Below are 15,633 nucleotides of genomic sequence, written 5' to 3'. Positions count from 1 at the left end.
AAAGTGCATCTGCTGATTGAAAGCGCTACTCAGCTTCAAACTGGTCAAGCCAGAAGGAAGACCGTCCGGCTGGATCGAGTGACTGTACATCTCTAGGAATTTCAGTGATTTCAAATTGGCCGGTAAAATAGTTTCCAAATTCGGTTGGTCGTAGTTTCCAAGATTCAACTTCTCCAGTGAGAGTGGCAAAGCATTTGGTTCAATAACACTGTTGAACAACATTCCCAATCTCAACTCCCTAAGCGATTGAGGTAACACTCCACAAACAATAGGTTTATTAAACGATGTTCCAAGTTCTAGTATCTCCAGACTCTGAGGAAGTAGACCGACGGCAAACTCATGGTTGTATTGCATTCCCAGTTTTAGTTTTAGTAGATTCGGTGGAAGTTGTCCCGGTTTGAATGGCGAGTTGAAACTGGTCTCCAGAACGAGCTCGGTCAGTGAGTCTGGAAGAGCACCGGGTATCAATGATTTCGAGTAGAAATGACCGAGTTTCAACTTGTTTAGATTGGGTGGTAGCACGTTTGCATTGATCCAATGGTCAAACAACGTTCCGAAAGTAATCTCACTAACACCGTCCGGGAACATACCGACCGATAGCTCCTGATTGATTTCATTGCCCAGTGTTATGGATTCCAGAGTCTGTGGAAATCGATCGAATTGAAGTCTAGTCAATGCATTGTTCTTTTCTCCACTACTACTACTGCTGTTGCTGTACAGACTCTCAAGCATCGCCGGTGGAGATGCACCGGATTCATAGATGACCTCTATCGACTTTAAATAGGAGTGAGCTGTTCCATCTGCATTGGTTCGTTTACTTGTTGATAGACCGCTGGATGTTGACGACAATCGTTGGAAACAATCTTGTAGATGTCCCAAGTAAGCCAGTGGAACAACGATCGTTTTGAAACAATTCAATAGATTACCACGATGAAAACCCTGGTCGAATATAACAGGATCGTTCAACTCTGAGAGGAATCGTTGATTCATCAATCTCTTACAACAGTAGTACAACGATATCTTATCATAGTCATTTAGATAACTGAATATCTTTGTCAACAGCAAATCTGATAGCGATGACAATTGAATTGTTGATGTCAATCCTTTTCTATACAATGATAATGATGATATTGTTGTCTTTACAGAGGAATAACATGAAACATTAGTTCCATTACCACTGCTACTAACCCCACTTGTATAACTTTCATTATTTATACCACTACTACCACCACCACTATATAATGAATTCGACAATGACGATATTGAAGATGTCATAATTTAAATTAAAATATTGGAAAACTACTTTTTAAATAAATATTATATAATTTAAATCATGTAATAATACTATTAATACTTTGAATAAATAAATGCACTAATTAATTACATATATATATATATGTAAATGAAATGAATGAAATAAACTGGTAGTAGAATGAAAAAGAAGTGGAATCACTCTCTATTAATCTAAATGATAAAATCCTATTTTATTTATGAATTTGATTGTGTGTGTTTGTGGTTGTAATAAACTAAACGAAACAACATCTTTTATAATCGTTATATATTAATATTAAATAAATCCAAAAAATAAAAACAACAATTGTTGTCTGGTGTTTATTAAATTAATGTGGTTACAACATTGTCAAAAAAAGGACTTCGTTTCGCAATCAAACAACATTATCCTATTTTCAATTAAAAATTTGAAGACACACAGTTATTTTTTTTAATTTAATTTATATTTTTTTCAATTTTATTTTATTTTATTTATCAAAAACTTATCTTTTAAGTATTATTATTGCAAAAAAGATTAATTTTTTTGTTAATTAATTTAGTTTTTCTTTTTTGTTTGCGGATGGAGCCTTTTTGGCAGACAACTTTGGGCTGGTAGCAGAGGTTCCCTCTAACCAATCGCTGGTATCGTCACTGCTGACAACTGAGGATGATGAAGTTGATGAGGTTGACTTGTTTGAACGTGGCTTCTTTGACTTTGGTAATTTACCTTGAACGAGGAAGACAACCAAACCAACAATACCAACTGCAAAGAGAATCAAGAAGAATCTATATATAGATAATGTGTGATTAATAAATGTGTGTGAGTCTTGTTTTTGTTAAACCTGTTAATTAACACTTACTGTTCGAGATCAAAAGTGGATGGCTTTTCAGTGATCAAGACGGTCGAGTTGAAAAAGGTTTGAGTGAAGTTTTGGAGTTCGTTTTGATAGTCCATCGAGATTAAGAGACCGAATTGTCTTGGGTCCAAAAGGGCATCTGGAACGAAACGGTAAGCCAAGGTGGTGTGTTGACCTGGTTGAACGGCGATACCGTATTCACCACGAGTGTAGTTTTGAATGTAATATTTCATTTCTTGTGGGTGGTTCAATGAGGCAAAGATACCAGAGACATTGTATGCGACTTCAGCGTTATTCGAGAAACCAACCAAAACTTCAATGACTGATCCTGCTGGGAACTCTATAATTATTTATGGACCAAATCCAAATTGATTGAATAATTAATTGATTAATTGATTGATTGATTGTTGGTTAGTTATATATTATAATTTTTATATGTTTGACTTTTTTTTGACTTTTCAAGTCATATCACAATTGTTTTAAATTTGACAAATTTACCTTTATTTGGATAATCTGGGAAAATATAAGAGAATGAAACATCAGATGGTCCAGTGGCAACAGTTTCTGTTACTACTTCAACATCTTCGGCGATTGCAACAGCAGCAAAAGCAAAAATTACAAAAGAAAGAATACAAACAGCTAATTTATTCATTTTATATTATTATTATATATATATTATTGTTGTTGTTGTTTTTTTGGTAAATGATTCGGAAAAGTGAATGATAATATAACAAACTACTTCTATAAATAAGAATGGTGTGATGGTGAATATGAATTTATATATATATAAATAAACTACTATACTATTATATTCTATCTAATTGGAGTAATCAATATACAATGATGAATGAAAACCAAAAAAAAAAATATAAAAACAAAAATATTAATTAAAAAAACAAAAAGACTAAAGTTGAAAAAAATTTATGAAAATAGAGGGTGTGGCTCCTTTTACTTCACCAAAAAAAAACCACTGAAAAATGATGATCATGCAGAAAACAATCACCATTTAAACAAAAAAAATACAAAAAAATTTTTTTTTTTTTAGATGTGTGTGGATTTTCAAATTGGTCAAAAAAAAGTCATTTGAATTTTTTAGAACTTCAATTATTATTTTATTCAGAGTTTGGTTGATCACATTCTTTTTCAAAGTAAACTTCAAATCAAACCGAGATTAATTAATATCAATAATAACTTTATTTTAAATTTAATTAGATCTTGCAAATAAATGAACACTTTTTTAATGAGGTTTTTTAATATTATGTGTTTTTATATATTTTTTATTTTATAAGTTTTTTGTTAAAAAAAATAGTTTTAGTTTTTAAATCTGTAGAAAAAGTAAACAACAAGTTTTAGTTTTATAATATATTATCTCTGTGGGTAGTAGTCGACTACGTTAAAGAAGGAGTTTATGATTGATTGTTTGATTGGTTGATTGACTGTTCAAAAACAAGAAAAAAAAAAGGGAAAGAAAATTGAAAACAAAGTTTTGGGTGTGATGGAAAATGATGGGTTGTGATTGATTTGATTTGTTTGATTGATTGATAAATCAAAAATAAAATAAAGATACTATAATAAACACACAACTCTTTTTTTTTTTTTTAATGATGATTTGAGAAATTATTGATCTAACAACATCCGCTCTTTGTTTGAATTGGTGCTGATGATCCTGGAACAACTTTAGCACCACCAGTAGTTGGAGCTGGTTGAGAAGCGGTCAATCTGAAAAAGAAAAAGTAGTTGAGAGGAGTAACATGTTAGTTTAACTTTAATGCTAGTAGTAAAAACAACAATATTGTTAATATACATACCTATTTTTAATCTCAGTAGCCATTGTCATGAAAGCTTGTTCTACATTTGTTGATTGTTTGGCAGAGGTTTCCAAGAATGGGATACCCAATGTGTCAGCAAAAGATTTAGCAGTGTTGGTGTCGACGACCTTCTTGGCGACAAGATCGCTCTTGTTTCCTACCAATAGCTTATTAACGCTCTCGCATGCAAATCTGTCAATCTCTTGAAGCCATTGTCTGACATTGTCGAAAGTGACTCTATCTGTAACGTCGTATACAACAATGATACCATGGGCACCACGATAATAACTGCTAGTGATGGTTCTAAATCTCTCTTGACCAGCTGTATCCCAAATTTGTAATTTAATAGTCTTTCCATTTAATTCAATAGTTCTAATTTTCTATAGATATATATAATATAAGTTGTGTGTTTTGTTTTATGTTAGTCAATGGCCATCCTATTTAAAGTGACATTCTAAAACTTCAAACTAATCTATCTGTTTTCTTCATTATGATTAGTTGTTGTCAACACTTACAAAATCGACACCAATGGTTGAGATGAAACTTTCTGAATATGTGTCATCAGCAAATCTGAGTAGCAAACAACTCTTACCGACACCACTGTCACCAATGAGTAAAAGCTTGAATAAATAGTGACTATAATAATAGTGATTTATGATTGTTGTTAGTTCTATAACTATATTAATTATATGTATAAATAATACTTACTAATCTGGATTCATTTTGTAATAGAATTGTTTTTATTTCTAATATATACTAACTAACTTTAAAGTAATAATAATAATGTTAAGTTAATAAAAACTGTGTTGTAGAATACAAGAGTGAACCTATTAAATAAAATTGATAACAATAAAAAGTAAAAATAAAAAGTTTATAAATATTTAAGAAGGAAGTATGTCTAAAATAACAAAAAGTATTAATTTAAAATGATAACAAAATAAAATATCTGATAGTTGTTTTTATGTTGTTGTTGTTGTTGTTTGAATATATATATAAATAAAAAAATAACACTAATTTATGTATATTTAAAATAATATCAGATAGGAGAAAAAATTGAAAAAATAAAATAAAACAAAATAAAAAAAAAAAAAAAGAATAATTTGATTAAATTGCTGGTGGGGTGGTGAAAACATCGGTGAGGTGAATTTTTAATGTGGTGAAAATAATTAAATTATTATTATTGTATAATTTAGATTGACAAGTTATTATTTACAAAAAAATATGTAGATGTGTCGGTCAAGAGTCTGCGCTACAACCAAACAACAAAGAAAGAAAAGAAAAGAAATAACAAGCTTTTTTTTTTTTTTTTTTTTTAAAATTTTAACATTTGCATTTCTTTGTTATTGTTATTGTTATTGTTTTGACAAGCAAACAACCAAATAATGATAATATCTTTTTATTTTATTGCTATTGTTTTGAATTTATCATTATCTTATCAATCTTAAAAGATAAATAAAGATCATCTGCGTGATGCATTATCAATCATATTTTTATAGAATTATTATTATTATTATTGTTGTTGTTATTAATTTATAATTATTATTATTATTTTCGTTATTATTTTTATTTTATCTGACTGTCGTTTAATCATTTTCTTTATAATAGATTGATTTTTATATTAAAAGATATTTCTAAATAAAAAATGAATAGTCTATAAACTTCTATGACTATTCTATGTAAAGAAATGCAAGTATCTAAATAATAAATACATAGAAAAATATAATATACACACCTATAATAATTGACTTTAATGATTTTATTTGACTGTTTTTTTGCTTGATTTGTTTGAAAATTTATTGATTATAATATTTGAGCAGTTGTTATATAACTCTTACAATACAATATGATATGTTTTTTTTTGTTTTTTGAACAAACTATTCAAAAAAAAAACAAAAGGCAGGAAAAGTTTTTGTGCAAAAATATTTTTCTAATTTTTTTTTTTTTTTGATGTTATCTTCTTACTCAAAAACCAAAGGGTCTTTGCTTGTTCAATTTATCAAAAGAGGGAAATGAATGGTGATTTTTTAATTTACTTACAATGTACAGAATTAATAAAAGAAGATGTTGAATAAGTTAAACTTGTAATTAAATAAATAAAATAAATAATATATGTTTGTTATATTTGAAATTGAATTAATTTTAAATACCAATTGGTTTGGTTAAATAGAAAGAAACAAATTTGTTAAATATTAAAGATGAGCGTGAGCAGTAATTTAATTCAACGATCGTTTCAATGATAGTTTTTATTACAAAAAGAAAAGTTCAATGAATCTTTGTTAAATATTGAATTGAAATAACGACTACTACAAGTTTTTATTCTATATGGTAATTAATATGATTTCTGTAGTAATTTAAGAAATTCTTTATGACTCAAAAACTTTAAAGAAATCTATTGAATTGGAGAAAAATTTTCGTTGAATTTATTTTTGAAATAAACCACCACTTTTCTCACAACCCACACTCTTTTCCGATGAATCGTTACCATATTAAATATCGAAATCAAGATAAGAATCAAGATTTGTTATATATTATTTCTTGTTTTATATTTTTTGTTTTTATTTATATATATATATATTTGTTTTTTTTTTGTTTTTTTTTTTGTTTTTGTTTTTTTTTTTTCGTTTTGTATACTACTCTATTTGTTGTTCTTTTCTGTTATATAATATTTATGTTGTTTGTTGTTTGTTGTTTTGAATTTGTTATTTTATATAATTTTGTTAACTAATTTCTTGATATAGAATTGAAAGGTGTTTGATTGTTGAAGAGATAGCATCTCGTTGGAGAGGATTACTTTTACCTCTTTTTGACGACGAACCAAGTCAAAGCAGTATGCCAAATCAGTCTGGCTGATCAATTTGTTGCTGATGTAGTCTTTGACGAGATCGACACGATCGTGTTCAATTGCATAGCGACAAATACTCTGAGCTGATCGAGAACTGCAGTTGCTGGCGAATGTAGCGGATGAACTCGGTCTGACCAGCGACGAAAGCATCACCCAGATGACTGCGAATCAACTCGATCGTTGCTGTTGTTAGGTGCGACGGTGTAATGTTGATAGGCATAGAGACAACAAACGTGCTGCTGCTTCTACTGAGATTGTTGGAGAGTGACAACGAGGTGAGTGACAACGACAGAGCGGAATGTGTTTTCGCTAGTAATATGGGTGAGTTGTTATTGCTGTTGTTGTTGGTTGTTGATGTGCTGGTTGTAGCGGCGGTGCTGCTTAGAATGGAACTGGAAAGCGGTGAGGAAGTGAGTGAGAGTGAGAAAGTTTGTGAGTTTGGCGACGACGAGTTTAGTGAGAGTGAGTTGAGAGAAGACGGTGCCGATGCCGAGTTGGAAAGTGAGTTGTTTGTGAGAGACGACGATGAAGCAGAGTGAGATAGTTGTTGTGAGTTGTGTTGTTGTTGCTGCTGATGATGATGGTGGTGGTGATGCTGCTCGGACGATGAGTGCTTGTGTTTCTTGGGGGTGGAGGGGTGGTTGTTGCTGCAGGAGATATTGCTGCTGCTGGTACTGATAGTGAATGAGTTTTTGTAACAAAAGTTTGTCACCAAAGCGGAAACAATGTTTCCATGTGTGACTTGTGAAATCTTCGAGTTTGCGATGCTCCAGCACAAAGTCGAGAACTTCCGGGTCGCCGCTGGCCACAGCCATATCGAGGTGTGCTCGAGTCAAACTCTGCTGCTGTGGATGCATCCAAACACTATGGATGAACTTGACAACCTCCAGACAGCCATGATACAACGCCTGTTCGAATATCGGTGAGATCTGACTGTCCTCCCATCTATACTTATGATAGAAGTGTAATGAAGTTTCGTGCTAATAATCCAACTGCTTTATGATTTGTATAATCGAAAAATATATTTTGTTGTTGTTGATGTTGATGTTGATTTTCTTGATGTTCTGTTGTTGTTGAATAATAATTATCTAATAGGAATTCCACTACGTTTAGATGACCGTGTGCAGCGGCAGTGTAAAGTGCAGTGTCGTTACGCTCCGTGCGATGATCGAATAGAAATTTGATGGTTTGGACGTCACCACGGCTTGCAGCGTTGGTCATTGCCTGTAGAGATGAACAACTGATAACACGGTTCAGGAATACGACGATCTCGTAGCTGTTGGCCAAATCCATGAGACGGTGGTATCCGTACATCATCGTTATGCTTTCCATGTTGTGCAGTAGATTCACCTGCTCGATCGTTCCCACCTCACAGGCATATTGAATGAAATAATGCTTGATATTGGCCAACTCTGGTCTCGTATAGAAATATCCGGTAGTGTCCAAGTCCTTAAATCCAACCAGCAATTTTATGGCGTGTGTAAAGTGCACATTCTGATGAATCTGCATTTCAAACATAATCTCCAAATATATTAAAAGTACCAATAAATCTTCTTCTATTGTTTTTTCTATACTACTATTGCTACTACTGTTGTTTTCAATAATATTATTACTAAACAAACTACTACTAATACTACTGCTACTACTATTATTATTACTATTAATATTATTATCAATTATTAAATTACTGGTACTAATTCTTTTGTTGGAAACAGATGTATAATTAAATCTTTTAAGTATTCTATTTTCTATTTCTTGTAAATCAAACTCTGTTTGTTTGAATTTCGATGCTATATATAATTGAATTTCCAGGGTTTTTCTATTGATTTGGATCAATGGCGATTCGAGGTAGGTGTGGTGTTGGTGTGGCTTGTATTTGATTCTGGCTTTGGGATGCTCGAGCACCGATTTGATCGTTCGGAGATCGTTGCAATTCAGCAGTAGATAGAAGAACGGTGTCTCCAGTTTAGTGATGATCTTCTTCTTTATGACGAGGTCGTGCACGAATCGGATCAGGTCTTTGTCGCCGTTGAGCAGCGCGTCTTGCAGAACTTCGGAACCGATCGACTCCAACTTCATATAGCCGGCGTGGTCACAGAGATACTGCGCCATTGCATAGTGTCCACGTGAGACGACACGGTTGAAGAGCTCGAGCGGCAGCGCAGTGAATCCTTCGTGCCGGAGAAATCTGAGAATCTCAACGCTACCGCTCTCCACACACACCAGCGGAATCAACAGCTTCTCAATGGTACTCTTTATATAATGGTAGACGTGTACCAGTGACTTTTGGTTCGATATGGCACTATATACATTGTAGAACAACTCGATGTCGTTGATCTGACCGAACAGCAGCTGCACCGCTTCACGCGTGAACACGACGTGGCCGCCGCGCTGCAGCTTCTCCAGTAGCAGTTGGTAGTATCGATTGCGAATCATCCATTCCGCATCGTTGATATCGTGATAGCGCTGTGCAAACTCACGGTAATACATAATTCGACCACATGCATAGAATTCAGATTTACCACTCGCTCGAATCACATCGAAAATCAATTTACTCAAATATTTATTGCTAAACACCAAATGAAATGAATTATCTATTGTCGACATAATTATTCTATATATAATATGTATGTATATTCTGTGATTTCAATATGTTAGTATTTATTTAAATTAGGTTTTGATTCTATTTTTATAACATTTTAAAACATTTTTTTTTTTTTTGGATATTTACTTTTCTGAAAACGACCACTAACTTTTCTAAAATCTGACCTCTAATGGATTGAATCTAAATATATTCTGTTAACATTCAATTGATTTTGATAATTATATAAATATATAAATTGAATTGAACTGAATTGATTTGATTTGAAATGAAGTTTGAAATTGGGTTATGAAATTAAGTTGACTTATAGTTATGTTTTCTTTAGTTATGATCTCTATCTATGATTATTATTATTATTTTTATATAAATATATGTATGCTAACTAATTATTTCACTATCTGATTGATTGATCAATTGTTTAATTATAAATAAAGTCAGCGATAGGTTGATTTTGATGATGTTGGTGATTTTGATGTTATTGGTGTTGGAATTTATATATTCGAGTTTCGGAGAGTGAGAACGTGTGAATGTAATGTAATGATTGTTGTTATTGTTGTTTTTATTTTTGAATTTTCAAACAAAATATATCTATGTTTGTTTTATTTATGTGTGTTATATATGTGTTCAATAAATGATGTATGTGTGTGATTGGTTGGAGCGAGTGTGTGTTATGTCTGGATTTTAATTTGATTTTTTATTTGGTATTTTTTTTTTTTTGCAGATTACATGTGTGACATATATCTTTTTTTTTATTTTCTATATTTTTCTGATTAAGAGGCAAAAACTTAATTCTTTTTTCTTTTTTTCTTTTTTTTTTGTTTTAGTTTTATTTTTACATTAATTTGTATCACTCATAAATTCATATTAGACCTTACCATTTTTTTCTTCATTCTCCAATCAAAGATTTTTTTTTGATTCCTTTTTTTTTTTTTTTTTCTAGACAATTAAAAAATTTTGTTTTTTATGATTAACCGTTATTTTTTTTTTAAAAACATTCGTGTTTTTTTTTTTTGTTTTTGTTGTCTTTGTGCATGCCCTGCAAACACAGAATCAGTGATCATGATTACTTTTTGTGGTAATAAACTCTGATCATATGAATGCATAACTTGTCACAAAAACCTTCGATTTTTTTGTTTTTCAATTAAATCATATTGATCAACACAAAAATCAGACTTTGTTTAAGAATAACCGATCATGAGTGGATGATCATAGAAATCAGTAAAATCATTATGTTCATTGAAATTTTATTTTTTCATTTTGATTGGCTTTTTGTGTGTTGATCAAGAATAAACGAACTAATTGAATCATAATAAGACCAATTCCCAGTTCAGCAGAAGAAATGAAAAACCAAAAAAAAAAAAAAAGAGATATTTACTTTAGTAATTTCAAGGTCCAAGTCTGCAAAGTCGGTTGACAATGTTGTCGTCGATTTAAAACTAATGATTCACCTCGTCAGGTCACATATGAAAATTTTTTTTGTGAACAGAAAAAAAAAAAAAAAGGATTTTTTATTATTTATGTTTTTTAGTTGATTACTCCTGCTTTGTATTAAATTATCAGTATGTAATAGGTTGTTGTTGTTTTTTGTTGTTAATGAAAAAAGTCATTTCTTCTTGGCAACGACAGCTTGCTTCTTGGTGACAGATTTGATGACACCTACACCAACGTTGGAACCACCGTCACGGATGGCGAAACGACCGAGTGGAGAGTACTCAGAGAAAGGCTCAACAACCATTGGTTTGGTTGGTTGGAATTCACACATTGCACTGTCACCAGTCTTCAAGAACAACGGTTCATTCTCATCCTTGGGAATGACAGCACCGCTACGACGATCAACTTTATCAATAATGTTTACCAAACGACATGCAATGTGTGAGGTGTGACAATCAACGACCGGGGTGTATCCGACATGGATTTGACCGGGGTGATTGACCACAATGATTTGTGCTACGAATCTTTCACATTCTGCTGGTGGATCGACAGTGTCACCTACCACCATTCCACGGCAGATATCACGGTGACCAATCTTGAGATTGAAACCAACGTTGAAACCTGGAATGGCTTGATCGACTTGTACGTGGTGACGCTCAATCGACTTGACTTCCAAGACCTTGTTGACTGGCGCAATCACGACTGGCTGACCGGCCTTCATGACTCCTGTTTCAACACGACCGACGGCCACTGTTCCAATACCACCGATTTTGTAGACATCCTGGATGGGAAGACGTAATGGCTTGTCAACTGGACGCTTTGGCTCGACAATAGAATTGAGAGCTTCATACAAAGTTGGACCATTGTACCATGGCATCTTGGTGGACTTTTCCAACATGTTGTCACCATTCCAGGCAGAGAGTGGAATGAATGGAACCTTCTCGGGATTGTAACCGATTTTCTTGATAAAACTTGAAGTTTCCTTGACAATCTCATTGAAACGAGCCTCAGAGTAGTTGGTGGTCTTCTCATCGTCCATCTTGTTGACGGCGACAATCAATTGTCTGACACCAAGGGTGTAGGCCAAGAGAGCGTGCTCACGAGTCGAACCCTTCTTGTCAATACCGGCTTCGAATTCACCCTTGACAGAGGACACTACGAGCACTGCACAGTCGGCTTGAGACGATCCAGTGATCATGTTCTTGATGAAATCCTTGTGACCAGGGGCATCGATGATTGTTACATCGTACTTGTCAATGTCGAATCTCATGAGAGAGCAATCGATCGTGATACCACGCTCACGCTCAGACTTGAGGTTGTCCATGACCCAAGCAAACTTGAAAGTTCCCTTTCCCATTTGAGCAGATTGTTGCTCATAAAGCTCCATGGTACGCTTGTCAATTCCACCACATTTATAAATTAAATGTCCACTCAATGTTGATTTTCCTATTTTAAAAGAAAAAGATAGAAAATTTCATGAAGCAGTAAATTAATATTTTTATTATTTATGAAAATTATTAGTTTGCTTTTTACATACCGGCATCAACGTGACCAATGACTACAATATTAATACATGGTTTTTCTTTTCCCATTTTTGGATTGTTGTTTGATAAATTAATTATTGATTAAGTTTGAATATGCTATGCTATTTGGAAAGTGTTAATTACGATAAGGATCTTCTTACTAAAGACGTACATATTAATGAAAATATATATATATATAAACTGATTTGTGATTTTATTAGGATGTTCACAAGAGTATTTATACTTTTGATCCTAAGCCAAAATTGAAATTGAAATAAAAAAATTTGATTAAATTAAATAAATTGTTTCCAATATTTTTCCTATATTCTAATTCAAAAGTAGTGTTAATTATCAGGTAAATATCCATTCTGAGTTTTATAACAAAATATAACTACATAACAAGATAATGGGGGGTGGGTTGTATCATATTAGAGTTCCAATTCTTGTTAATACAATAAAAAAAAAAAGGTAATGTAAAAAAAAAAACAAAATAAGTAAATAAACTTAAGTTTTTTCAAACAATCTTGACTTTTTCACAACCTTTCGGAATAGAACCACCTTCAACCAAATTTCCTTATACAAAAAAAGAGGTACCTTCACCAAAAATGATGTTTTTTTTTTACCAAAATGATTAAATAAAATTTATTTATTTAAAAAAACTTATTATTAAAGTTATTACAAAAAAATGAAAATGTCGGAATTTTAAAAAATTAAAATGTTGCTGTTGCAATTGGAGAATATGCTTATTGGAGCCACTTTTGGAGGGTTGACTTGATGATTTGTTGAGCTGGTACCAAGGTGGATGGTGAGTATTGGTTTGGAATCATCATGTCGGCGCAATGGGCAGTACCGTGAATCAAGAGTGAAGGGGTTGGGGAGGTTGGTGGGTTGGTGGTAATTCCAAGTGAGTGCCATGGATCGATGTCACCGTTGACGTAGAGGATGTTGGTGGCAACTGGGCTGAGAGCTCCGTAGTCGGTGTGAGTCCAGTTGGTGTTTGGAAGGAAATCGAATCCGAAAACATCGTTACATTGTTGAGTGGAGAATCCAATTGGGAAGAGATTACCGAATGGTTGGTTTGGTGAGTCTGAGCTTTGGAAGTATCCAAACTCTGTGCAGGTCATGTAGAACCACATTCTACCACCGATAGTGGTGGCATCGTTGGTAATGTTAAGCATCTCTTCGATCACAGTGTCGTAGCTGACATCCAAACATTCGTCACCGCTGAAAGCATTCCATACTGAGATGTAGTTGGTCAATGGATCACCTTTAGCAGTCATCATATCACACAACTGCAAATTTTAATTAAATGATTGATTAAATTAATAAATATAGTATATTTTAAATTATGTTGTTATTTGATATTTACATTTTGAGTTGATGGTCCAGAGGCTTCGAGATTATATTGGACAACACCCATAAAGTTACCGGCAAGTGATTGCATAAAGTTGGCAACATCGTTTTGAGAGGCGAGTGGTGGACAAAGGTTGAACATATTGGAGACTGATGCTAATCCATCGGCTGACTCCAACATAGCTTGAATCTTACCAGTGGCAGCAGCAATGTTATCGATACATTGTTGACCATTTGAAGTAGCAACTGTTGTTAAAATGATGTAAAAAAAGTAAGTTACTTCTTTCTTTCTGACAAACAATATCTATAACTTAATACCTACGCAAAGAGTTTTGAACAACTTCCAAATATTGGTAGAAATTGACTTCGGCATTGACTGGGGCAGATGAAGCAACAGTGTAATCAACGAGAGCTGGATATTTGATTCTGAACCATGAGGTGAGGGCACCACTGTATGAACCACCAAAGGAAACCCATTGTGATGAAGCTGGAACGTTGAGAGTTTCGGCGATGAATTGACGGAAGGCAGCATTGTCAGCGAGAGCTTGTTGTGATGACAAGTATTGGAGGTTGTCTGTTGACAAGTCTTCAGTGGTGAAACTTGCACCGAAATATCTGTGTTCCAAAGTGACAATGAGTGCTCCGAATTCTTGAGCCCAGTTGACAAATTGCAATCCAGTTACAGTACCGCTAAGTATTTATATCCAGTAAACAATTAATATTCGAATTGTCCTTACTATTTCTATCTACTATATATTCTAACTACTTACAGAGACATTGGACCTTCACCGTTAAGCATGAAGAAAACTGGACCATTTCCGTTCCAGTAGGCATCATTGACAATGTATCTTTGTTGGAAAGTTTGTTGATTGGCTTGATTGAAGTGATCTACTCTCTAAAAAATATTAATATTTAATGAGTTTCATTAACAAGTTAGTCAGATTCTAATGAATTTATGATGATCAGGTGATAATATTTTAATCATATGACTGATCAGCTGATAATAAACACATACTTGAGTAAACCATTGGTATTGAACGTTTTCAGCACCATGGTGACCTAAGAGGTATGACTCTTCCTTTGCCTTCTCGATTAAGTGATTTCTACGAAGATCGGTGTGGATACGGAATCCAGTACGACGAGCATCAGCAATAGCTGAACCCAAAACTAAAGTTACCAACAAAACTACTAATGTTGATCTATACATTATTATTATTATTATTACTATTGGTTATAATATATAATTATTATAATAATATATGTTATTGATTAAGTGTTGTTTTAATGTAAATCGGTAATGATGAGATGATTGATTGAGGTGTGGGGGTGTTACCAATGAATGTTGGAGGACGATCTACCAAAAAAATAAAAATAAAAATAAAAATAACAAATTTAATTTTTGAAAATAATGTTTTTTGGTTGTCAGTTTTTATACTCCTTTGAGATGTCCGGAATCTTCTTTGGTATTTTCTGATTCGTTTATTTTAATATCCTATTTAGCAAGTAGAAAAGATTTGGAACTTTAGGTGAAAGAATCTTAGGAAACTTAAGATTTGTTCCTAAAGTGACATCATATTTAAGGTTGGTATTCATGATTTTACAAATAATAAAATCTCTAAAATTGTCAAAAAAGTATACTTTTTTTTTTTTGGATATTTCTTTCATATTTCTAAAAAATAATATATTAAACTTTTGACACCATCAAGTTTTAATCGATCCATTTTTACTGTACTGTTCAAACAACTACCCATATCGCTTTGAATTTTTTTTAAAAGAATTAAGTTAAATCGCTTTTTTTGTTTTTAGCATTTTAAAGATAAGATAGTGCGGTTTTCAAATCAAGTTTCGATGGTATAAAATGAATTCATTTATTTTATATATATTTTATATATTTTATATATAATAAAATTTAAAAAGTACTACTTTTTTTATTATTATTTTTTATTTT

At 32.5% G+C, this 15,633-nt stretch overlaps 8 protein-coding genes across 8 annotated transcripts; all 8 read right to left on the bottom strand.

The window, feature by feature from the left end:
- Nucleotides 1-337: 337 nt before the first annotated feature.
- Nucleotides 338-1,275, bottom strand: PPL_09820 (uncharacterized protein; the record flags this gene model as incomplete). Its single annotated transcript, XM_020580609.1, has 2 exons — nt 338-498; nt 591-1,275. The coding sequence occupies 2 exons, from the start codon at nt 1,273-1,275 to the stop codon at nt 338-340; spliced, it is 846 nt and encodes a 281-aa protein (XP_020429196.1).
- A 545-nt stretch (nt 1,276-1,820) lies between these two features.
- On the bottom strand, nt 1,821-2,778 carry ssr1 (translocon-associated protein TRAP alpha subunit; the record flags this gene model as incomplete). The annotated part of the gene is made up of 3 exons (XM_020580608.1): nt 1,821-2,055; nt 2,130-2,466; nt 2,625-2,778. The coding sequence occupies 3 exons, from the start codon at nt 2,776-2,778 to the stop codon at nt 1,821-1,823; spliced, it is 726 nt and encodes a 241-aa protein (XP_020429195.1).
- A 973-nt stretch (nt 2,779-3,751) lies between these two features.
- Nucleotides 3,752-4,656, bottom strand: rab1A (Rab GTPase family protein; the record flags this gene model as incomplete). Its single annotated transcript, XM_020580607.1, has 4 exons — nt 3,752-3,845; nt 3,935-4,314; nt 4,450-4,570; nt 4,643-4,656. The coding sequence occupies 4 exons, from the start codon at nt 4,654-4,656 to the stop codon at nt 3,752-3,754; spliced, it is 609 nt and encodes a 202-aa protein (XP_020429194.1).
- A 1,982-nt stretch (nt 4,657-6,638) lies between these two features.
- PPL_09817 (uncharacterized protein) lies at nt 6,639-6,926 on the bottom strand (the record flags this gene model as incomplete). Its single annotated transcript, XM_020580606.1, has 1 exon — nt 6,639-6,926. One exon carries the CDS (start codon nt 6,924-6,926, stop codon nt 6,639-6,641), a length of 288 nt encoding a protein of 95 aa, XP_020429193.1.
- Nucleotides 6,927-7,105: 179 nt separating this feature from the next.
- PPL_09816 (uncharacterized protein) lies at nt 7,106-7,591 on the bottom strand (the record flags this gene model as incomplete). The annotated part of the gene is made up of 1 exon (XM_020580605.1): nt 7,106-7,591. The coding sequence occupies one exon, from the start codon at nt 7,589-7,591 to the stop codon at nt 7,106-7,108; it is 486 nt and encodes a 161-aa protein (XP_020429192.1).
- A 49-nt stretch (nt 7,592-7,640) lies between these two features.
- On the bottom strand, nt 7,641-10,256 carry PPL_09815 (ankyrin repeat domain-containing protein; the record flags this gene model as incomplete). Its single annotated transcript, XM_020580604.1, has 6 exons — nt 7,641-7,721; nt 7,770-8,000; nt 8,319-8,566; nt 9,299-9,390; nt 9,530-9,561; nt 10,254-10,256. 6 exons carry the CDS (start codon nt 10,254-10,256, stop codon nt 7,641-7,643), a joined length of 687 nt encoding a protein of 228 aa, XP_020429191.1.
- A 725-nt stretch (nt 10,257-10,981) lies between these two features.
- PPL_09814 (uncharacterized protein) lies at nt 10,982-12,401 on the bottom strand (the record flags this gene model as incomplete). Its single annotated transcript, XM_020580603.1, has 2 exons — nt 10,982-12,255; nt 12,347-12,401. 2 exons carry the CDS (start codon nt 12,399-12,401, stop codon nt 10,982-10,984), a joined length of 1,329 nt encoding a protein of 442 aa, XP_020429190.1.
- A 674-nt stretch (nt 12,402-13,075) lies between these two features.
- Nucleotides 13,076-14,892, bottom strand: PPL_09813 (uncharacterized protein; the record flags this gene model as incomplete). The annotated part of the gene is made up of 5 exons (XM_020580602.1): nt 13,076-13,624; nt 13,702-13,931; nt 14,008-14,375; nt 14,456-14,580; nt 14,701-14,892. The coding sequence occupies 5 exons, from the start codon at nt 14,890-14,892 to the stop codon at nt 13,076-13,078; spliced, it is 1,464 nt and encodes a 487-aa protein (XP_020429189.1).
- Nucleotides 14,893-15,633: the final 741 nt, after the last annotated feature.

This window comes from Heterostelium album, assembly GCF_000004825.1.
Source record: "Heterostelium album PN500 unplaced genomic scaffold PPL_scaffold11, whole genome shotgun sequence".
NCBI lineage: Eukaryota > Evosea > Eumycetozoa > Acytosteliales > Acytosteliaceae > Heterostelium > Heterostelium album.
The sequence above is the reverse complement of the archived record's forward strand: the minus strand, read 5'-3'. Positions and strand labels throughout refer to the sequence as shown.